Consider the following 24,833-nt stretch of genomic DNA (forward strand, 5'->3'; position numbering starts at 1 on the left):
ACACTTGAAACCAGGCCATTCAAATGTGCAGGAAACATGTTCCTCCTTTACACACATCTTTCTAATTTCTTCTAATTTCATCCATTTAATTCACAGTGATGGGCAGAGATAGAGGAGTTTGACAGGCAACGAAGTTGAGATTTTGCCACGTCTGTGGATTTGGCATCGACTAGTGGCTATGATAATATATTACTCAATGTATGGCTTCATTATAAAGATATTGAATAGGTAAATAGATTTAACTTATTGATTTTTATTGATTAAAAAGATAAATCAAGAGAACACATTTTTACAAACATGGAGGATATAACGACAAAAACCCAAACGTTTTAAAAGTCGGGCTCGTCCGGGATTTGAACCCGGGACCTCTCGCACCCAAAGCGAGAATCATACCCCTAGACCAACGAGCCATATAAATTATACTTGGAGACAATCTTTTAAAACCAACCTATTACGTGTCAACATTGACAGGACAAAGAATGTACGGCCTCATGCCACGTTAAGTGCACTTTTAAACACTCCCACTTCACTCTGCCCAGCCCCGGTGGCGGTGCTGACTTTATAGACGTTAGCTGACAGCTCACGAAAACGATGCATACGCTCAATGGGGTAGAAGGGAGAAGTTGGATTCTGGATGGCCAGATAGCTACCAACAATGACAAGAAATGTCTATGTGGGTAATCGTAAGTGCCTAGTTTCAGCTAGTTTCATCTTGGTCTTGACACAATGTCTTGTTTTGAGGTGTTTTGACTGATTTCATGTCAATGCTCATATTGCAGAAATTCGCTATCTAGAAAACCAACAACTGTAACGATGTATTTGAGAGACAAGTGCTTATGTGCAAATGTATTTATGTTTTCAATAAACATTGGAGACAAAATATAGTTTACATGTTAACAATCTAGGCCAACCTCATCTGTTTTGCCCCGTAGTCACGCGTGCGTCGGTTTTGTGTGCTGTTCTCATGACAGCGTTCACTGGTACACCGCCTTTGAAGCATGGGCATGAATATACACCTCCGAGAGTGCGCATTCATGCATATGGGCCTCTGAGGGAGTCAGCCATTTACATTGGCAAGAAAAGGTATGTGAACCCTTTGGAATTATCTGGATTTATGCATAAATTGGTCATAAAATTAGATCTGATCTTCATCTAAGTCACAACAACAGACAAACACAGTCCGCTTAAACTAATAACACACACATTATTGTATTGTTCTTGTCTATATTGAATACATAATTTAAACATTCACAGTGTAGGTTGGAAAAGGTATGTGAACCTCTAGGCTTTTGGCTAACCTCTAGGCTTCTCCAAAAGCTAATTGGAGTCATGAGTCAGCTAACCTGGAGTACAATCATTGAGACAAGGTTGGAGATGTTGGTTAGAGCTGCCCTGCCCTATAAAAACACTCACAAAATTTGAGTTTGCTATTCAGAAGAAGCATTGTGAACCATGCCTTGAACAAGAGAGATCTCAGAAGACCAAAGATTAAGAATTGTTGACTTGTATAAAGCTGGAAAGTGTTATAAAAGTATCTCTAAAGGCCTTGATGTCCATCAGTCCACAGTAAGACAAATTGTCTATAAATGGAGAAAGTTCAACACTGTTGCTACTCTCCCTATGAGTGGCCGTCCTGGAAAGACGACAGCAAGAGCACAGCGCAGAATGCTCAATGAGGTTAAGAAGAATCCTAGAGTGTCAGCTAAAGACTTACAGAAATCTCTGGAACATGCTAACATCTCTGTTGACGAGTCTACGATACGTAAAACACTAAACAAGAATGGTGTTCATGGGAGGACACCACAGACGAAGCCACTGCTGTCCAAAAAAACATTGCTGCACGTCTGAAGTTCGCAAAAGAGCATCTGGATGTTCCACAGTGCTACTGTCCAAAATATTATATGGGCAGATGTAACTACAGTTGAGTTGTTTGGAAGGAACACACAACACTATGTGTGGAGAAAAAAAGGCACAGCACAGCAACATCAAAATCTCAATCCAACTGTAAAGTATGGTGCAGGGAGCATCATGGTTTGGAGCTGCTTTGCTGCCTCAGGGCCTGGACACCTTGCTATTATCGACGGAAAAATGAATTACCAAGTTTATCAAAACATGTTGCAGGAGAATGTAAGGCTCTCTGTCCGCCAATTGAAGCTCAACAGAAGTTGGGTGATGCAACAGGACAATGACCCAAAACACAGAAGTAAATCAACAACAGAATGGCTTCAACAGAAGACAATACGCCTTCTGGAGTGGCCCAGTCAGTCCTGACCTCAACCCGATTGAGATGCTGTGGCATGACCTCGAGAGAGCGGTTCACACCAGACATCCAAAGAATATTGCTGAACTGAATCAGTTTTGTAAAGAGGAATGATCCAAAATTCCTCCTGACCGTTGTGCAGGTCTGATACGCAACTACAGAAAACATTTGGTTGAGGTTATTGCTGCCAAAGGAGGGTCCAACCAGTTATTAAATTCAAGGGTTCACACACTTTTTCCACCCTGCACTGTGAATGTTTATACGGTGTGTTCAATAAAGATATGAAAACGTATAATTGTTTGTTTGTTATTAGTTTAAGCACACTGTGTTTGCATATTGTTGTGACCTAGATGAATATCAGATCAAATTGTACGACCAATTTAGGCAGAAGTCTAGGTATTTCCAAAGGGTTCACATACCTTTTTCTTGCCACTGTATATATGTTCATCCCACATTCAGCGGTTGTAAAGTCGTCAATGGTAACTGATTGCTTCGGCCTAACTTCCCCTACTCACCATATATCATCACTGATCTCCTGTTTGATAACCTTAGCAAATTATTTTAGACCCGTCCAGGCAATAGTGTGCAACTGCAGCCCGCACTTCAGGGCGTTCCTGCATGTGGGCATTCATGCATCTACAGGAACGCCCCCCCCAGCGAATCTCCATATTTGGTGACTAACAAACGTATTTTGACATTATAACGCTTGCAGAGCTGTCTAATGGGAGTTTGAATCGTGGCTTCCTGGGCGTTAGAGAGGAGACACGTCATACTCATCGTCGACATCTCTAACTCACAGACACTGGGGCAGGTCTACATTCGTAGTGAATCACTGCTGATGTCAGGTCGGGTAGAGGTGGAAAATGTCAATTTTCCAACTAAATTGACATAACCTAATAATGCCTGTGGCAAATGTCATGATAAGGTGTTGTTTGGTCATGATTGCATCTTCAAAGCTACACAAACAAAAACATAAAGGATTTTGGGAGATGTAGTTGCTTCTGTTTTATTATTATTTCTTCAAATCAGGTCCAGATTAAGAAATCACAGGCCGCATGGCTTTGGATTTTAATACCCCGGCACACTATCATTTTCTGTAAACAAATCCGTGAAACCAGCTGCAATTGGATGCGTGGTAAATTTGCTGTTGAAGTAAAAGCCCTTTTATAATAAAGCCATAATAACGTCTGTCATGCGACTACAGTTGAGCAGAGGCGTTTTTAGGATTTCCACAAACGATGAACATTTGTTAGCAGGGTCCCAAACACAATGGATTTTTAAGAACGCATTTCATGCAATTCTACGTCATTTACACAATAAAAGACAGTTTAATATTTTTTAATACCACAATACCACAATGACCGAATCGAGTGGCCACTCTGAGATCAATCTGGTCTTGAATTCAAACAAACAATTGCCCAGGCCAATAAAGCAACAAACAGATTGTACAATATTAGGAGGCAATATACATACTGAACAAAAATCTAAACGCAACATGCAACAATTTCAACGTTTTTACTGAGTTAAAGTTCACATAAGGAAATCAGTCAATTGAAATGAATTTATTAGGCCCTAATCTATGTATTTCAAATTACTGGGCAGGGGCGCAGCCATGGGTGGGCCTGGGAGGGCCAAGGCCCACCCACTGGGGAGCCAGGCTCAGCCAATCAGAATGAGTCTTTCCTCACAAAAGGGCTTTATTACAGACAGAAATATTCCTCAGTTTCATCAGCTGTCTGGGTGGCTGGTCTCAGACAATCCCGCAGGTGAAGAAGCCGGATGTGAAGGTCCTGAGCTGGCATGGTTACACGTGGTCTGCGGTTGTGAGGCCGATTGGATATATTGCCACATTTTCTAAAATTAAGTTGGAGGTGGCTTATGGTATTGAAATTAACATTAAATTCTCTGGTAACAGCTCTGGTGGACATTCCTGAAATCAGCATGTCAATTGCACACTCCCTCAAAACTTGTGACATCTGTGGCATTGTGTTGTGTGACAGAACTGCACATTTTAGAGTGGCCTTTATTGTCCCCAGCGCAAGGTGCACCTATGTAATTATAATACTGTTTAATCAGCTTCTTGATATGCCACACCTGTCAGGTGGATGGATTATCTTAGTCTAGGAGAAATGCTCACTAACAGGGATGTAAACAAATTTGTGCACAACATTTGAGAGAAATAAGCTTTTAGTGCGAATGGAACATTTCTGGGATCTTTTATTTCAGGTCATTAAACATGGGACAAACAATTTACATATCTCAAGATGAGCTACTTTGAAAAACAGTATTGCTGTTCACAAAAAAAATGGGAGTTGTTGAGATTTGTTTTCTTCTATTGGTTCAGCAGATTAGTCTTCTCTTTTCAGCACACAGATTCGTCTTCTCTTTCCAGCACACAGATTAGTCTTCTCTTTGCAGCACACAGATTAGTCTTCTCTTTTCAGCACACAGATTAGTCTTCTCTTTTCAGCACACAGATTAGTCTTCTCTTTCTAGCAGACAGATTAGTCTTCTCTTTTCAGCACACAGATTAGTCTTCCCCTTTCAGCAGACAGATTAGTCTTCTCTTTTCAGCACACAGATTTGTTTTCTCTTTTCAGTAGACAGATTAGTCTTCTCTTTTCAGCACACAGATTAGTCTTCTCTTTTCAGCACACAGATTATTCTTCTCTTTTCAGCACACAGATTCGTTTTCTCCTTTCAGCAGACAGATTAGTCTTCGTCTTTCAGCAGACAAATTAGTCTTCTCCTTCCAGCAGACAGATTAGTCTTCTCCTTTCAGCAGACAGATTAGTCTTCTCCTTTCAGCAGACAGATTAGTCTTCTCCTTTCAGCAGACAGATTAGTCTTCTCTTTGCAGCACACAGATTAGTCTTCTCTTTGCAGCACACAGATTAGTCTTCCCCTTTCAGCAGACAGATTAGTCTTCTCTTTTCAGCACACAGATTCGTTTTCTCTTTTCAGCAGACAGATTAGTCTTCTCCTTTCAGCAGACAGATTAGTCTTCTCCTTTCAGCACACAGATTAGTCTTCTCCTTCCAAGCAGACAGATTAGTCTTCTCCTTTCATCAGACAGATTAGTCTTCTCTTTTCAGCAGACAGATTAGTCTTCTCCTTTCAGCAGACAAATTAGTCTTCTCCTTTCAGCAGACAAATTAGTCTTCTCCTTTCAGCAGACAAATTAGTCTTCTCTTTTCAGCAGACAGATTAGTCTTCTCCTTTCAGCAGACAGATTAGTCTTCTCTTTTCAGCAGACAGATTGGTCTTCTCCTTCCAAGCAGACAGATTGGTCTTCTCCTTTCAGCAGACAAATTAGTCTTCTCCTTCCAAGCAGACAGATTAGTCTTCTCTTTTCAGCAGACAGATTTGTCTTCTCCTTCCAAGCAGACAGATTAGTCTTCTCCTTTCATCAGACAGATTAGTCTTCTCTTTTCAGCAGACAGATTAGTCTTCTCCTTTCAGCAGACAAATTAGTCTTCTCCTTTCAGCAGACAAATTAGTCTTCTCCTTTCAGCAGACAAATTAGTCTTCTCCTTTCAGCAGACAGATTAGTCTTCTCTTTTCAGCAGACAGATTGGTCTTCTCCTTCCAAGCAGACAGATTAGTCTTCTCCTTTCAGCAGACAGATTAGTCTTCTCTTTTCAGCAGTAGGTATTTGCTTTCCAAACGGTACGTTTTTCCTGCGATTGTATTTTGAAATTTGAAAAAGGCAAACAGACAGGTGCAACCAACCTATAGAAATATAATCCATAGATGGCAGTTCCCATTAAAACCATGACTGGCAGGCATTGCTAGTGTAAATCAAATTGCCAGGGTAAGTTGTTTGAAAGCCCTTCTATGGATTATATGTCTATGGTCAAGACACAACAAGCTGAATATTTGGCTCAGATGCTGGCCAAGTTGTGGCCTTCCCAACTATAGGCAACCGGTAACTGCCAAAATAAAGGAAACACTTGAGTAAATGAGGGATACAAATGATATGTTATGGTGTGGCATGCATTTTCCTGACATGGTTTAGGTCATCTTGTAGAATCTATGCCAAGACGCATCGAAGCTGTTCTGGCAGCTTGTGGTGGCCAAACACCCTGTCTTTTATTTTATTTTGGCAGTTACCTGTATTTGCTTGTGATGAAATTTAATTCACACTTATGTTTTTGTAAACTATTGATCTTTTGTGGCCAAATTATTAAAACATTAAATATATATATTACATAATATATACCGTATTTCCATTATCTGTATTTTTGTTATTTTTGCTGCCTCTTGGGTCCTAGCCCCGCTAAACCCCTGCATTAATTCGGCTCTGCCTAAGATTAGATCAAAGATAGGCAAACACACACACAGACACACAATTTGTCAAGTGGAACATCATGTCGGTTTTCACCTGTCATTGTCTTTTATCAAATCTAGGATAACAGTAAGGACTGATTTGGCCATAAAATCAGATGGAACTGTACATTTTTCCTCAGATTTCTTTGTGCAACATGGTTAAATTGGTCATCCAATTGGAGCATGAGTTTTGTCTTGTGGATGTGCCCCACAGCTGAACCCTTTATGCCAGGCACCACAGGCTGAAATTACATTTTTGCATCTACCTATCAATTTTCAGATGTGTTGGTATTTTGGTCCATTAATAATAGTATTTTCAAAAAGCAAACATAAAAATGTAAAAGTCTTGATGAAAATGTATATTTTCTTCAGTATATCACACAACTGTCATAAAAATGTCATGAATTGTAACCACTTTAATATGGACATAAATCCATAATTTCAAAACACATTACATTGAATTACACATAATTTAAAAGCCCATTTCATAGAGAATGTAACAAACTGGACTATATGTAGTAACTTTGAATTCATGGTGATGCATCTATATTCACCAAATGTTGTGTGGTTATCCTTAGATATATTCTCGGGACTTCCCCAGAGTGAATTGTTGATATGTTGTAAATGTTTTATTCTGGATAGCATTTTCTTTACAAAAATATGCCAAAAATGTCTTTAGTATTTTACAGATGGAAAGATTTAAAAAGTATTTATCCACAATCTGCTCTGAGTAAATCCAGTCCTGGAGTGTCTTAACAAAATGAAACAAAAATATTTAGACTGACTTAATCCAGTGCCCCGAAAAATGGATTTGCCGGATATGGACATATGCACATATTTAATGACATATCACCTAATTTAAATATTTTAATCCGATACTTTAGAAAAATGTTAATACAAATAAATATTATATTTGTATCTACATTCAACTGGTAAAAGTTGATTGTGATATGATTACGAGGGAAAAAATCCTCTATTAGGGCGTGGTGACTGGCTCTAACGCAACCTTATTTGAGCTTTTTCTCAGACAGGTCATTAGTGTTTGAATAGCTGCAAGAACATGCCAATCTTTTCCTCATATCCATTAGGTAGTAATGGTTCCAATAACGTGTTAGTGTAAAGAGAGAGAGAGAGAGAGACTAGAAGATTTAGCAAGAGAAAGTGATTGTGATATAGAGATGAGATTGAAAGGGAGCTAGAGAGAGTGAGAGAGAGAGGGAGAGTAAATGTAGTCGAGGTGAGGATCAGAGTTCAAGCTAATCATTGACAAAATGTGTGTGTGCCTGCATGTGTGTTCCTGACCGTATGAGTCAGTGTTGGGGAGTGTGGTTGTGCATGCCCAATGTACATTATGTGTCAGAGAGAGGGAGGAGGACAGAGTAAAGGAAAGAGAGAGGGAGGAAGACAGGGTAAAGGAGAGAGAGAGAGAGGAGGACAGTGTAAAGTAGAGAGAGAGAGAGAGAGAGAGAGGGAGGAGGACAGAGTAAAGGAAAGGGAGAGGGAGGAAGACAGGGTAAAGGAGAGAGAGAGAGAGGAGGACAGAGTAAAGGAGAGAGAGAGGGAGGAGGACAGAGTAAAGGAAAGAGAGAGGGAGGAAGACAGAGTAAAGGAGAGAAAGAGGGAGGAGGACAGAGTAAAGGAGAGAGAGAGAGAGAGGGAGGAGGACAGAGTAAAGGAGAGAGAGAGAGGGAGGATGACAGAGTAAAGGAGAGAGAGAGGGAGGAGGACAGAGTAAAGGAGAGAGAGAGGGAGGAGGACAGAGTAAAGGAGAGAGAGAGAGGGAGGAGGACAGAGTAAAGGAGAGAGAGAGAGGGAGGAGGACAGAGTAAAGGAGAGAGAGAGAGAGGGAGGATGACAGAGTAAAGGAGAGAGAGAGGGAGGAGGACAGAGTAAAGGAGAGAGAGAGAGGGAGGAGGACAGAGTAAAGGAGAGAGAGAGAGGGAGGATGACAGAGTAAAGGAGGGAGAGAGAGAGAGAGGATGACAGAGTAAAGGAGAGAGAGAGAGGGAGGAGGACAGAGTAAAGGAGGGAGAGAGAGGGAGGAGGACAGAGTAAAGGAGAGAGAGAGAGAGATAGGTTCGTCGGTCAGATTGATAGTGTACCGCTCCTCTCCTAGGCTCCACATGTTGACGTCTCAGTCTCCTATACTCGTTCGCTTCAATCCCTTCATCTTCTATTCTTCCATCATGGATCCCTCACATTCTTCACATCCGGACCCCTCATACTCACACAGGAACAGTCCCTCAGACTGAGACCAGCTTTTCTTAAAGGATTATCTTTCTCTTAAAGGATTTTTGAAATCTCTGGAGAGGATCATTCTTCTTACTCTGGCTGCAATATGGTAACATACCATCTCTCCCTCCTCCTGGAAGCGATCGTCTGGGACGGGGCTTTCTGTTCCCTGGGTGAGGGCAGGAGGCAGTGGCAGCAGCCCTCCACCCCAGAGCCTTACAACCAGAGCCAGTCCTTTGTCAATGTGACTTTCCCTCCAGGGATCCTCTGGGGCACTGGGACCTCCTCCTTCCAGACCCAAGGGGGACTCGGACCAGGACAAGCCCCTCAATCTGGGACCACTTCACCCACTCAGGCCCCCCACTGAGGTGTCACAGACACAGGCAGTGACAGCTACACCCACTGGGAGGAGGATGTTGAGGCACTGGGGTACATATGGATGCACTCCTATGCCTTCTCCCTCTCCTGGCCCCGTATCTTCCCTGACGGGGTTGCCACTAGTCAGCCAAATATGGTGGCTGTGGAGAAGTATTGGAAACTGCTCAACAGGCTCCGAGAGAGAGGCATTGAGCTGGTGATGACCTTTTTCCTCTGGGACCTTCTCCAGGCCCTGCAGAAGCACTGGGGGCTGGAGGAATGACACCCTGGTGGGGTTGTTTGACATGCTGCCTTCTGTTTCCAGACATACGGGGGACGTGTGAGGTACTGGATCACCATGCACAACCCATACCTTGGTGGCTGTCCAGGGGTACGGGACGGGAGTTCACACGCCTGGAGTGGTGTAAAGTACTTAAGTAAAAATACTTTAAAGTACTACTTAAGTATTTCTTTGTGGTATCTGTACTTTACTATTTATATTTTTGACAACTTTTACTTTTACTTCATTACATTCTGTCACGTCTGCTCCCGCTCTTCCCTTCCCCTGGCGCTTGAGGGCGCCAGATTACCTTGCATCACGCACTCCTGCCATCCATCATGCACACCTGCCTTTCCTCGTCACTCGCATCAGCGTTATTGGACTCACCTGGACTCACTTATCTCCTGTTTATTTCCTCCCCTATATTTGTCAGTTCCCCAGCTCTGTTCCCCACTGCTGCGTTGTATTGTTTTTGTCTTTTGAATTTGTTTCTGACGCTCTTCCTGTCTCGCCTCTGTCCGTTATAATTCAATGTTTTACTCCCCGTACCTGCTTCATCTCAACAGCGTCATTCCGTGTGACACACATGAAAATTATGTACTTTTTACTCCATACATTTTCCCTGACACCCAAAAGTACATGTTACATTTTCAATGCTTGAAAATAACGGAGAGCCGCACACTCTAGGAGCTCAGATGCAAAAATATTTAATTACCAACGTTTCGACAGGCAAGCTGTCTTCATCAGGGTACAATCACAGACACTGCGGGATGACTCGTTTATATATAGTGTCAAGACACACAGGTGTCTGTAATCATGGCCAACAGTGGCCTAATATCATTGGTTAATTACTCATTAAAACGGCATAGAATGAGCAACATACAATTAATACAAATGGATAGCATACGATCATAGACACACTAAAGACCACACAAGCCTACAAACAACCACAATGGCAAAGTCACAACAATCACAACAATCACAAGAATGGCTTCAGATCAAAGTCCACATTAAGACCGAAGGGAGCAAGGGTCTTTAAATTAAATATCCAAGCAGCCTCTCGTCTTAACAATAAATTATCAAGGTCACCCCCTCTCCTAGGGAGGGTGACATGTTCGATGCCAATATAACGCAAAGATGAAATCGAGTGGCCTGCCTCCAAAAAGTGGGCCGCAACTGGGTAGGTCAAGTTTTTGCACCTAATGGTGCTACGATGCTCTGAGATACGTACTTTTAATTCACGCTTTGTTTTACCCACATAATTTTTACCACAAGGACAAGTTATGAGATAAATAACTGCCTTAGTGGAGCACGTAATAACACCTTTGATTGGGATCGATGTCCCTGTTTGTGGATGTTTGAAGGATCTGCATTTATAAGTGCCATTGCATTGGGCACAGCCATTACACTTATAATTACCATCCAATAGGGGCGCAAATAGACGTTGTTCAGGAATATCTTGGGGGGTTAAATCAGAGTGTACCAATTGGTCTCGGAGATTTCTGCCCCGCGAAAATACGACCAAGGGAAGGTCAGAAAACACATTACCGAGACTATCATCGGATTTAAGAATATGCCAATGTTTGTGAACGATTCCCTTAATTTGTTCAGAGCGCTTTGAATAGCGGGTAGTTAAAATGCAAGAATGCGTCTTTTTGCGAGACTGCCCTTGAAAAAGGTCATGTCTCGTTTTGTTTTGAATTTTCTCAATGGCATTATTAATCTGATCATTTTTGTACCCCCTCTCCTTGAACTTTCTTTGCGTCTCAGCCATATTTCTGTCGAAATCTGATTGTTTTTTGCAAATTCTTTTGATTCGACAGAATTGGCTGTAGGGCAAACTATTTTTCAAGGGAAGTGGGTGACAACTGTCAGCCCTCAACAAACTGTTACGATCAGTAGGTTTCCTGTAAAGATCAGTGTATAGAACATTATTTTCACACAAGATCAGAAGATCAAGAAAACTGATTTGACGTGTATCAGATTGCATAGTAAATCTCAAATGTTCAGAACAGGAGTTAAGAAAATCATGGAACGCCTGGAGCTGTTTTACATCACCCCTCCATAGAACAAAAATATCATCAATATACCGTTTCCAAATAATGATGTTAGGCAAGAAAACATTTTTGAGAGGATTGAAAATAGACTGTTTCTCCATGTAACCAACATACAAATTAGCATAGTTAGGAGCCATGGGGGATCCCATAGCAGTACCCTTCGTCTGAATAAAGAAATCATTTAGAAACATGAAATAGTTGTGTGTAAGTACTATTTCAGCCAATGTTATAATGCATTCACTGGAAGGTAGTTTATTGGGGTCACGTTGCAGAAGAAAATGTTCCATAGCTTCAATACCGCCCTCGTGAGGAATATTAGTGTATAACGACTCAACATCAAAAGTAACTAACAATGTGTTCAGGGAGAGGATCAAGAGATTCTATGATAGAGATCATACTGCTGGTGTCCTTTACAAAGGAGGGGAGCTGTTCTGCGAGTGGTCTAATAAAAAAGTCAACAAAAGTAGAAAGAGGGGCCGTTACTGCATCAATGCCCGCTACAATAGGGCGCCCTGGAGGTTTAGTAACATTCTTATGTAATTTCGGCAAAGTATAAAAAGTGGCAATTTTTGGGTGTTGAATAGCCAAAAAGTCATGTTCTTTTTTGGTTATCTGACCACAACCTAAATACCCATCTAGGACAGTTAAGATAGTATTCTGAAATTGAGAAGTGGGATCACTTCTGAGTTTCTTGTAAAAGGTGTTATCAAGCAGCTGTCTGTGACACTCATTTACATAAGCTGCCCTATCCATAAGTACAACCGACCCACCCTTGTCAGCAGGACGAATAAGGACTGAGGTATCGGATTGTAAATCAAGCAACGCGTGTTTTTCATCCTTATGTAAATTGTGGAAAGATTTGGACTCCTGTTTGTTCTTAAGGAGTTGCGCAACATCTTTTTCAACAAGTCTACAATATGTCTCGATAGAGTGATTGCGATTGGTAGGAGGTATAAAATAACTCTTGCCTCTAAAAGGAGTCAGAGTATGTGCAGGTGAGCAATATACAGGTTCAATAGAAATATCAGGATCAGGGGAGCTAAAGTATTCCCTTAAACGGATGTTTCTAAAAAACTTAAACATGTCTACCTTAACATCAAAGTCGTTGCACTGGGTCGTAGGCACAAAAGATAACCCTTTATTAAGCAAAGAGACATGGGCAGGGCTCAATATCTTGCTTGATAAATTGAAAACACTCAGTCCCGTGGGTTCTGGGACCGTGTGAACGGTCTCCTCTGCCTCTGATAGTCGTTTCTTCTTACCCCGTCGGGTGCGGCATCTCGTCGATGTGCGTGCCTGCGGCCACCTCCGCCCTTCCGTCCGTCCAGTCTCTCGTTGAATAAAAAACGGCCACTGGAAGCCGATGAGGCGCTGGTTGTAGAGTGTTGATCAGACAGGGGTGGATCGAAGTAAGCGGCATCCCTCCTGCGCCTGCCATGGAGAGGAGGAGCAGGACCTCCCTTGTCAGGGTTTCTCCAGAAGTAGACTTTATCCTCGGCCTTGTCTTTTTTGTCTTGGTTGAATTTCTTGATTTTAAGTTCCTTTATTTCTGTAGACAACTTGTCCTGGAGCGCTTGGTTAGTTTTCATCAGTTCATTGAATATGCCATCATCATTAACAGCTATTTGTAGAGCTGTGCGTTTGTCTTTAATCGTGTTATCCATTTCACTAAAATCCTTTTTCAACTGGTCAACAATTAATGTCATTAAATCAATAGAGCATTTGTTCAGGATGGCACACCAGCGCTCACAGAAATCATCTGTGCGCTGTCCCAATGATGGTTCTTTTTGCCACCTGAGTCCCCGTGGAATAATGCCTTGACGCACATAATCACTAAGAGTGACTATATGTAGATGCGTTCTCGTCTGGCGCTTAGATAACTGTAACAGTTCTTTCGAGAGGTCAGAATTACCTCCCGGCATGTCAAAAAGGGACTCCGAAACAATGATCTTATCACGCTCCCTTTGGCTATAAGTAATCTTGTTTGGGTCTATGACCAGTGTCAGGAAAATAATTATCATTCGGCATCGTTTAAGAGCTTTTTGTGTCGGTAGGGTGCTGTTTACTAGGTAACAGAACAATCTAGAAGAAAAAAGAAACGCACACCTATGTAGGCGAGGTGCTGGCTAGCGGAGTAGAAAACTAGAAAATAAAGGAGAGCCGCACACTCTAGGAGCTCAGATGCAAAAATATTTAATTACCAACGTTTCGACAGGCAAGCTGTCTTCATCAGGGTACAATCACAGACACTGCGGGATGACTCGTTTATATATAGTGTCAAGACACACAGGTGTCTGTAATCATGGCCAACAGTGGCCTAATATCATTGGTTAATTACTCATATTAAAACGGCATAGAATGAGCAACATACAATTAATACAAATGGATAGCATACGATCATAGACACACTAAAGACCACACAAGCCTACAAACAACCACAATGGCAAAGTCACAACAATCACAACAATCACAAGAATGGCTTCAGATCAAAGTCCACATTAAGACCGAAGGGAGCAAGGGTCTTTAAATTAAATATCCAAGCAGCCTCTCGTCTTAACAATAAATTATCAAGGTCACCCCCTATATTTGTCAGTTCCCCAGCTCTGTTCCCCACTGCTGCATTGTATTGTTTTTGTCTTTTGAATTTGTTTCTGACGCTCTTCCTGTCTCGCCTCTGTCCGTTATAATTCAATGTTTTACTCCCCGTACCTGCTTCATCTCAACAGCGTCATTCCGTGTGACACACATGAAAATTATGTACTTTTTACTCCATACATTTTCCCTGACACCCAAAAGTACATGTTACATTTTCAATGCTTAGCATGACAGGGAAATGGTCCAATTCACACACTTATCAAGAGAACAACTCTGGTCATCCTACTGCCTCTGATCTGGCACATTCATTAAACACATGCTTCATTTTAAAATTATGTCTGAGTGTTGGAATGTGCCCCTGGCTATCGGTAAAAAAAATTTTTTTTAAATGGTTCCGACTGGTTTGCTTAATATAAGCAATTTGAAATTATTTATACTTTTACTTTTGATACTTAAGTATATTTTAGTAATTACATTTACTTTTGATACTTAAGTATACTTAAAACCAAATACTTTTAGACTTTTACTCAAGTAGTATTTTACTGGGTGACTTTCACTTTTACTTGAGTCATTTTCTATTAAGGTATCTTTACTTTTACTCAAGTATGACAATTGGATATTTTTTCCACCACTGGTCAAGGGTCAGAAGAAGTCTGAAGTTGCCCCTAGACGCAAATATTAGGTCAGTATTTTATTTTCTTCCAATGGGAATGGTTAGGATTTCGTAAGGGAAAGTTGTTCCCAGTTCTGTGTAAAAGGGCAACGACTATCTGTGCCTATTTGGGAGAGGGGATAGGGGGTTATGTTGTGAATTAGAACCCTTTGGATAGATTGAAACTGAGACCCCGTTTAGTCAGACTTTGAACTTCACTTTAGTCTTTGAACTTCTGTAGGTTTTATCAGTGGTCAATGAATGTTTGTGTTTTTCATTGGGTTCAAGACATTGCAAAGAAAATGAGTGAAGACATAACGCTTTAACAGCCATGGTACATGCTGTGCTTTCTTCAATCAATCAGGTTAAACTCGTCCAAAAGGTTTCAAGTTGTGATATATTCACTGTGCTCCTTCAGCAGCTATTAGCAGTCATTGACCTCTTGTTACCGTGTGTGTTTACCGTTTGCTATGAGGTTTATTACAGCAGCAGTACTGTGAACAGTAAACAGGACACTTAAGGAGACACTGGGGGTTAAAGCCTGTGACATCAGCAGTTTTGTGGGCGGGCCGGCCGGCACCACAGCACAGCAGTAGGTGAGGAAGATATCAGGCTTCATTAATAATCACTTATGTCCCAGCACATACTTAGACACTGTACAGGTCCAATGTCTGTAGTATGTGCAATGTCTCTGCCATAATGCAGTGCATGTTTAACTGACCTCCATTTCATTGACACATTTACAGGCGCATGCCAAAGCGTGGCACACATATAACACCCACTTCCACCCGACTCAGAAGGGTCAGGTGTCCCTCGTCCTGGGTTCCCTCTGCCAGCAGTCCATGGAGGCGGTGCTTGGCTGGTTCGCCAATCCCATCTTCGTGGACGGAGACTGCCAAGCCTCTATGAGATCCACTAATAGATGGCTCCTGCCTGAGTTCACCCCTGAGGAGAAGCTCTGGGTGAGGGGAACAGCTGACTTCTTTTCCCTGTCCTTTGGGCCTAACAATCTGTGTCTGGGCCAGAGCCTGGTGTTCCCAGACCTGAGGCGGGTACTGGGCTGGGTGCGGCTGGAGTACGGGGACCTTCCAGTGCTGGTGGCGGAGGGGGGCTGGTTCTCAGATGCAGCTGTGGAGAGGGAGGATACAGTCGCTATCTACCTGATGATGAGGTTCATCAACCAGGTGCTGCAAGGTGAGGAGGGAGGAGGGGGTAGAGGGGGCAGGGTTAGGGAAAACAGAGGTCAACAAGAGAGTATATTTGACAGACTGACCCCTTTTAATATATTTAACCTCTGCACTGTTGTGCTATTTCTACCTCTGTGGTAACTGTGTCTCCTCATTAAATTATCTCTGTGTTTGTTTGTGTCCAGCGATGGTGTTTGACAGTGTCAGAGTGTTTGGCTACACAGCCTGGTCTCTGGTGGATGGTTTTCAGTGGAACTACGGCTACAGCGTGACAAGGTCTGTTCTATATCGACTTCAGTCAGGCCAACTGAACCAGGGTCCCAAAGACCACCGCTCAGTTCTACAGGCAGGTCGTCAAGGAGAACGGTTTCCCTGGCGATGAGACCACCAGAGAGGTCAAAGGGTGTTTCCCATGTGACTTCCACTGAGGCGTGGCCGACTCAACCCTACATTTAGTAAAACTGCTCTGCTTTTTTTGCACTCGATCTCGAACAGAACAATACGCAAGCTAGATCATTACACACCTTGTAAGAAATTAACACAAACATGTATATTCTTGTTCTCCTTTATTAAAGGTCCATTTCCACCCCTTCTCCCCTCAATTCTTGGACCCCCATCTGTACCGCTGGAACCTGACAGGGGACAGGGCGCTGCGTCCTGTCCAAGGGGTCAAGCTCCACACCAGGATAACTACCTGGCCATCCGAGATCACCTGGGCCTCTTTGAGTCCACAGGGGCATCTCACTATCGCTTCGCTCTAAACTGGTCCCTCATCCTGCCCCATGGAGATCTGTCTAATGTGAACACAGAGGCCCTGAGGTAGACGCACACTGTATAGTGCGTATTCAATGTTTAATACACATGCAAACATACACTAGAATGCACGCCTGCATGGATAAACTTTGCATTTTAAATAACTTCAAACTCTTTATAACAGATACTATCGCTGTCCCCTGACTGAGCTCCGCAAGCAGGGCCTGGAGGCCATGGTCACCCTCTACTACCCCACGAACAGAGCCCCTCTGCTGGGCTTGCTTGGCCCGGTGCATGGCTCCAGAGGCTGGCTGAACCGGAGCATGGTGGAGGCCTTCCAGAGCTACGCAGCCCTCTGCTACAGGGCTGGGGCCCTGGGTGAGTTACTGGATCACCATCAATGAGCCCAACAGACTGATGGAGTGGAGAGGAGCAGCATCTGGCAGCCCATAGCCTCCTGCTGGCCCACACTAAGGCCTGGCGGCTCTATGAGAGGGAGTATCTCAGCCAACAGAGAGGACGTGTCCCTGGCCCTGCACGAAGACTGGGTAGAACCCGCCAACCCCTTCCTGGAGTCACATGCAACCACCGCTCAGAGATTCCTGTGTTTTGTAACCTTTATTTAACTAGGCAAGTAGGTTAAGAACAAATTCTAATTTTCAATGAAAATACAGTAAACTCACAGACTTTACTGTATGAGGAACCTTTGAGATCCTAAAGTGAATCCCAGTGAGAACTGTCCCGCTGTACTGAGACAAACATTCTGTGCAGTACTGTAGCCACAATAAAGCCTCAGTTGGTTTATGGCCCCCACACATGCTACAGCTTGTTGTTATTGGTATTGCTTAAAGTGGCTTTTCTGTATGTAGAAATAGTGATTCTGACCTCCCACTTCTCCCTGTCTTCTCTCCACTCCAGCTCGTCAGTTGGATGGAGTCAACCTAAAGGGCTTCTACATCTGGAAACTGCAGGATCGACACGTCCCTCAGTTCGGCCTCTTCACCTCTTTCCACCACCAGTCCCAACCCAAAACCTCCATCGCAGCCTACCGAGGGATCATTGACTGCAGTGGTTTCCCTGGCAACAACGTCACATCTTCCTGTAGGGTCAGCAACCGCCGGACGGTGTGTTCCATCTGCGCTCGCATCTCAGAGAACAAACCCCTGCTGTTCTTCGCTGCATGTCTCCTCATCACGCTAGCTGTGCTAGTGGCAGTCATCATCATCATCGTCAGGAGGAAGAGGACTAAGAGTAGGGGGTGCCGGTGTGTCCTGTCCCATTGGGGATGAAGTGTCAGCTGTGGGAGAGAGTGGCCCTGCAGCGTGTGACGGATAGGATCCGAGTGGTCAGCTGCTAGGCGTTTGGTCCTGTTGTAATGGTTCTTGGGGACAGGTCTAGGATCCGCTTACCCTCCTGAAATCGTAACCTTGAACTGAGAGGAAAAACACAAAACTGACTGTAGAGCAGTGTCTAGGGGGAAACCTCATTCTAATCCACAAGCCCACTGGGATTGTGCTCAACACAGTGGGATCAGCGAGGGCCAATGGGTCATCTTTACCAATACCAAGTGACTAATAGTCTCTGTCTGAGCCCTAGAGATCCCACATATTGAAAAACAATGTATCTCCAATGAATACAATTGACAGTTTGTAGCCTATAAACTATCATAAACATTTGTATTTATTATGAATCCTCATGCTGCCAAGGCAGCAGCTACTCTTCCTGGGGTCCAGCTAAATTAAGGCAGTTTATACCATTTTTAAAACAGTACAATACATTCACAGTTTTCACAACACACTCTGTGCCCTCAGGCCTCTACTCCACCACTACCACATATTTACAACACAAAATCCATTTGTGTATAGTGCGTATGTTATCATGTGTGTGTGTGTATGCATGTATCTGTGCCTATGTTTGTGTTGCCTCACAGTCCCAGCAGTTCCATATTAATATTAGCTCTCTGTGTACATCCAAGGCCCAGCCGTGCTGCCCTGTTCTGAGCCAATTGCAATTTTCCTAAGTCCCTTTTTGTGGCACCTGACCACACGACTGAACAGTAGTCCAGGTGCGACAAAACTAGGGCCTGTAGGACCTGCCTTGTTGATAGTGTTGTTAAGAAGGTAGAAACTAGGGCCTGTAGGACCTGCCTTGTTGATAGTGTTGTTAAGAAGGTAGAAACTAGGGCCTGTAGGACCTGCCTTGTTGATAGTGTTGTTAAGAAGGCAGAGTAGCGCTTTATTATGGACTTTTCCCATCTTAGCTACTGTTGTATCAATATGTTTTGACCATGACAGTTTACAATCCAGGGTTACTCCAAGCAGTTTGGTCACCTCAATTTGCTCAATTTCCATATTATTTATTACAAGATTTAGTTGAGGTTTAGGGTTTAGTGAATGATTTGTCCCAAATACAATGATTTTAGTTGTAGAAATATTTATGACTAACTTATTCCTTGCCACCCACTCTGAAACTCACTGCACCTCTTTGTTAAGTGTTGCAGTCATTTCAGTCGCTGTAGTAGCTGACATGTATAGTGTTGAGTCATCCGCATACGTAGACACACTGGGTTTACTCAAAGCCAGTGGCATGTCATTAGTAAAGATTGAAAAAAGTAAGGGGCCTAGACTGATCGTGTATCGTGTAGGCCAACAATAGACTGCCCTGTATGACTTGTTAGTGTGTATCACTCTGTGTCCTAATCTCATGTCTTTGTATACTTGTAATCATAGGGAGTTCATAGGGCATCTGGACTGATGGCAGAAGTATTTTTCTCTCTTGGCTCCAGAGACATGTTATCTATGGATGGCCAACTCAAGCACTTGTTTAGTTTGATTTATTGTGCGATTGTATTGGGGGGCTAAAGATGATGTGTAATGCCATTGTAAATACATAATATGTTATTCTGTAAATTAAACCATAATAATTTGCTATATATGAAATTCAATAAAATACAACTGTATGTTGCAGCTTTCCCTTTTTCAAATTGATGTTATCTGTTGTAGAAGCTTTGATTGTGCCAGAAATGTTGCTGTTCTATGCGCGCACTGCTTCTTTGAGACACTGCTGCCCCCTAGTGGGGGTTTTATGTCCCAACGCTGGTTCAAGACCCTTGGCGAGAATACAGAGAGAAAGAGCTGACCATGATACACAGGCTGAGAAAGGTAGAAAATAGTCAGAGACAGAGTACAGGATGAATTAATACCATAGTCTACCACAGAGTCTGATTCTGATTTTAGTATGTAAATGAACTGACATACGTAGATAGTTAAGTCATCTTGAGCTGTCATTTGTAGCGATATGGCATCTCCACATGAAGCAGTTTTTCTAGGTTGTGACAGTCAAAGACCACTAATACAAATAAGGAAAGGCTTTGTTTGTTCTGATAGATTGATAGAATAACTTTTGACGTTCTCATCCTATGCTTATCGCTTCCTCATCATCATTCTAGATCCAGCAAGGGCGTATGAAGCAGTGAACCATATATACGTATATACTGTTGAATTGAGAGTTGTGTCCCAGATACATATTATTCTAAAGGCAGATTCTGAATGTTGCCCCATGTTGCATCATTGAGGTCCAGATAGGTAACAATAAATATAATGTTAAATGTACAGTGTAATTATTTATATATTAAATTATACTTTGGACAATATAATCAAGCATATATAAGCAATTCTAGGCCTGTTTTTCATTGTCCACTCATACAATAAATGGGTGTACCAGTTATTGCAGACAAGCGTCTCTGGAATGTAATGACAGGGAGGGAACTAATGACAAGTAGCGTACAGCAAAGCAATGCTGTCGAAATCACATGATCCGCTTTTCAGCTTGCATGCAGTTGGTATTAAAATGTTTCCAGCATCACAAACTGTCAACTGCGTACATTGTGACAATATTTCCAGAAAATACACATGTCCCTCGGCTCTTTTGTAACTAGCTAGCGATATATTTTATGACATCGTGGCTCAGTCACGTTTCCGCAGAACTTAGCATTTAGTGGAAACTAGCTGTACCCTTGCAACTGTTATTGTTGCTTGGATCCAAAAGTGACAGGCAGAAAGAACGAAAGTGCGAGGGGGACTGCGAATTAGCTGGGTTAGCTAGCTACTAGTAGGGCTGAAGCAAAGCGAGGCCTGACTGAGTGAGAGGATCGTGTTCCCTTCCGACAGAAACACGGCGAAATCATGGCCAACATCGCGGTTCAAAGGATAAAACGGGAATTTAAAGAGGTTCTCAAAAGCGAGGAGGTGGGCTTATTTTTTTCAATCGACTGTGAACGATACGCTAAATAGCTAGCTAGCAAGCTAACGCTAGCTGAGTTGGTGTCTAACACGATTGCCTGTTGTTGAAAATGAGTGTTTTATTAGCTAGCTACTGAGGTTACTTAGCCAGATGTTAACAAAGGTGAAGGACAAGGCGCTAACTACCCTGTTTGCAAACGAAGGCCAAGGAAGGAACGCGTGACTGGATTTTTCGCAACGTTGCTTAACGTTATGCTGCTAATTTAACTAGCCTACAGGATATTCCCTGCCTTGATGTTAGCGTTTCCAGCTAAGGTAGCTAGCTAAGCATTGAAAGAAGTCACGGTGGTTTAATATGAGGCTTAATTAACCTTTCTAACGCCAGACTAGGGGTGGTAGCTAACTAGTCAACTAAGAAGTATGATATTTGCCACCCACAGTTAACGCTGTGTTTTTACTACCAGGGTGTCAACTTCTGCCGCATTGACAGATTTGGGTTCGAAAGCTAGCGTGACATTTTCTACCTACTTGTCCTGTTGCAGGTGATTATGACATGCTTCATGCAAAGAAAGTTAAAGGTATTGCGCAACATAAGTGTCATGTCATGGTAGTATTTTAACAGTAAATGGAGTTAACGTTCGCCAACAAGTTTAGCATATCCCGTAAGAATGTGTAGCACAACTTGGACATGACAAACTTCTCAAACTGTTGCTTCTTATCAAATTATATCAAATATTCAAGTGGAAGGAGACAGGTCATGTGAACGTATTAGCTGTCACCGATCGTTCTGTGAGTATGTCTGTTGAGAGGAAGTTGGGTAGAGATGAGGTACCCTCTTATGGCTACCCCTCCTTTCCTTACACCCCAGCACATGCTCTGTGACAGAACCAACTGATGACCTCTGCTTCTCTCCTTCTCTGACAGACGAGTAAAAACCAGATAAAGGTGGACCTAGTGGATGAGAACTTCACAGAGCTGAAGGGGGAGATCGCAGGGCCACCTGACACGCCGTATGAAGGTGAGAGGCCAGGGTTTGCTGACTTGGGACTGTGGACACACCTAACTGGTTTACCTGGGACAGACTTACCTGTGTTTAGTTGAGGGCTGAGGCAGACTTACTTAGCTTACCTGGGTCAAACTCTAGTCTGTCTAATGCGCCACAATAGGATTCAAAGCAGTTTTCCATCAAGGGAGCTAGGCTTGTGTCATGCAAAAGGTTACAGAAGATTTGAGCAGTCGCTTGATCCCATATTTTAGTTAGTACTTGTGCATATGTTGGTGTTCTTGCTGTCATAACTATCTGCTTTCTGTATTTTTCAGGTGGCAGATATCAACTAGAAATTAAAATTCCAGAAACATATCCCTTCAATCCACCAAAGGTATGTATAAAAAATAACATTCTAATGTTTATTGTTCAGTTGTGAATGTTGTCAACATTGACCTGGGCCAGGGTGAAGTTGCTAATTCACTTGCTTGTTTATGTGCTTCCCAGGTGCGATTTATCACAAAGATCTGGCATCCCAACATCAGCTCAGTCACAGGTGCTATATGTCTGGACATCCTCAAAGACCAGTGGTAAGTCACTCTGTTCCAATACTCTTTAAAGTTTTTTTTTTTTTTCATTGTCATGTCTTAGTTACGGATGATCCCAGTTCTTAGTACTCTAATACCATCTCCTCTGTGTGTCTGACAGGGCGGCAGCTATGACGCTGAGGACAGTGCTGTTGTCACTACAGGCCTTACTGGCAGCTGCAGAACCAGATGACCCACAGGATGCTGTGGTGGCCAATCAGGTGAGAGGAACACTGGGTGTCTATGTCTGTGTGTGAGAGAGGGAGAGTATGCATAATAAGTATGCCTCTGTTTGTAGATTTTGCCATTTGTTCGTTGAGTAAATGTGATTTACTAAATTGTCACCTAGTGAGGTTTCTATGCTGCTGTCTTGCTGCCTGCTCGCTATTGTGATGTGTTCTTTATTTCTTTCTCTCTTTTTTGCTCTCTCCCCCCCAGTATAAGCAGAATCCAGAGATGTTCAAACAGACGGCCAGACTCTGGTCTCATGTGTACGCCGGCGCCCCCTCCTCCAGCCCAGAGTACACACGCAAAATAGACAAACTCTGTGCCATGGGCTTTGACAAAGTGAGTGACCAACCCCTTATTACTGTCTCATACCTTCATAAGTCATTTACGCTTTATGGTATTACAAGACCACTGTTGATAGGTGGTGTTCTTTGATCTCATTTTAATATGGTTCACCAATGGATCTGTTTTGTGTTTTGAATACTGTAGCACAGTTATGACAGTGTTCTAAACTTCTTACACTACTGTTTGTCCCGTCTCCACAGAATGCAGTAATAGTGGCGTTGTCGTCGAAATCCTGGGATGTGGAGACAGCAACAGAGCTACTGCTCAGTAACTGAGTCTCAACGCCCCCATCTGACCCCTCTCCTTCAGTCTCCCTCCATCTGAAGCCCTCTTCTCGGCTGTCCCTCTGACCCCTCACCCCTCTTATCTACCTGTTGGATACCCCCTCTCAACCTCCTGGCATTTCTCCCATTGTCATCATCTCTGTACCACTCTCCATCTTCCTTGCCATCTTCACGTTGGCACTGTTCCCTGCCATCATTTCACATACCTCAATCAAATGACTCCTTCCCTTAGGCCATGTGCCATTCCTCTCCCTCTCTACTCATGCTATTCATGTCCATTACCATCCCAACTCCTTCAGACTCGCTGGCTTTGTCTAAACACTCCACTGGCGTCCTATGATGTATACAATCCTTTCACATCAGTTATGACCTTGAAAGTAAGGAAGTGTTGTAAGATTGTTAGAACAGAGAAATCTCCACCATTTTGGCACTTACCACATCACTGGTGTTTCCTAGCACTTGCAGTAGCCACATGATGTATCAACTGTCTTAGTCTTACCATCCTAAACTCTCCACCCCATCAGCAGGGAGCCCCACCCCTCTCAACCCTGTCATGACTATCATCATCACTCTTTCTTCTTCCCCCATTTTTTATCTGGTTCTGGCCTCCTACAAGAAGATGATTAGATTCCCGTTTTTAAAAAGAGAGAAAGAAAACAGAAACGCTCAGTGTACTGTCCACTGATAACGCTACTCAAGCAAATTTAAGACTGGGAGTTAAAAAAAATAAAGTGGTTTGAAAGATATCGCATCCACTGAACTATGCCAACAGAGGTAAAAAAAAATGTCAAAAGAATTCATCTGTAAATAAAGCTATTAAAGTCTGTGTAAATTAATCCAAAATGGGTGGTGTTTTATTTGCTCTTTAGAAATGTATTATATTGCCGAATTACTTTTGAGTATTGTGTGTTTGCATTTGTGTGTGCGATTAGTAGTCTTCCCTCCCTGTATGTGTACAAAAATCTAGGGTGAGAAGCTAAATTTATAATACTGGAAGAAACAAAGTCCAGTGGGAATTATATACTTGAGGAAAATAGAACAAGCATATGCAATACAATATAGAATTGTGTGTGTGTGTAACCATGCTGCATACATATGCATATTTATTTAAATAAGTGAATTTGTATGCACTGCACTATCAGTGGCACGAAAGGACTTACTAAGTGGGTTGATTCTGTCTAGACATGATTAAAACCCCACATGCTAGTGGATCGGAGCATGAACTAGATTAACACATTGTACAATGGGCTATCAGTTCTTATTTGAGAAAAGCCACAGAGCATATTGTTTGTGTAGTCAGGCGAGAGTTATTAGGCTGAACACAACCAGATGGCAGGGTAGGTAGCGTGTTGTGTCTGAGCCAGCCTTGCCAACAAGTCCATCTTTTAACACAGGAGTGAACCTGGCAGTGCTCTCCGATACCCATATTGCAGCATGCCTGCACTGGGAAGAATGCCCTTA

General features: G+C 42.7%; 1 protein-coding gene, 1 non-coding gene and 1 pseudogene across 3 annotated transcripts; 2 read left to right on the forward strand and 1 right to left on the reverse strand.

Annotated features, from left to right (window-relative positions):
- Window positions 1–338: 338 nt before the first annotated feature.
- On the reverse strand, window positions 339–410 carry trnap-ugg. The gene has a single exon. It is a non-coding gene; the product is annotated as a tRNA-Pro (tRNA).
- Window positions 411–8,927: 8,517 nt separating this feature from the next.
- LOC120062123 lies at window positions 8,928–17,991 on the forward strand (annotated as a pseudogene).
- A 2,533-nt stretch (window positions 17,992–20,524) lies between these two features.
- On the forward strand, window positions 20,525–24,208 carry LOC120062032 (ubiquitin-conjugating enzyme E2 K). 2 transcript variants are annotated; one of them, XM_039011836.1, is made up of 7 exons: window positions 20,525–20,949; window positions 21,868–21,961; window positions 22,264–22,322; window positions 22,436–22,518; window positions 22,637–22,736; window positions 22,954–23,082; window positions 23,289–24,208. In XM_039011836.1, exons 1-7 carry the CDS (start codon window positions 20,887–20,889, stop codon window positions 23,361–23,363), a joined length of 603 nt encoding a protein of 200 aa, XP_038867764.1. In that variant the 5' UTR covers window positions 20,525–20,886; the 3' UTR covers window positions 23,364–24,208. The 2 variants fall into 2 exon arrangements, with proteins under 2 accessions (XP_038867764.1, XP_038867765.1); XM_039011837.1 differs by lacking the exon at window positions 20,525–20,949 and adding an exon at window positions 20,964–21,258.
- Window positions 24,209–24,833: the final 625 nt, after the last annotated feature.

Source organism: Salvelinus namaycush, chromosome 17, assembly GCF_016432855.1.
Source record: "Salvelinus namaycush isolate Seneca chromosome 17, SaNama_1.0, whole genome shotgun sequence".
Lineage (NCBI taxonomy): Eukaryota > Metazoa > Chordata > Actinopteri > Salmoniformes > Salmonidae > Salvelinus > Salvelinus namaycush.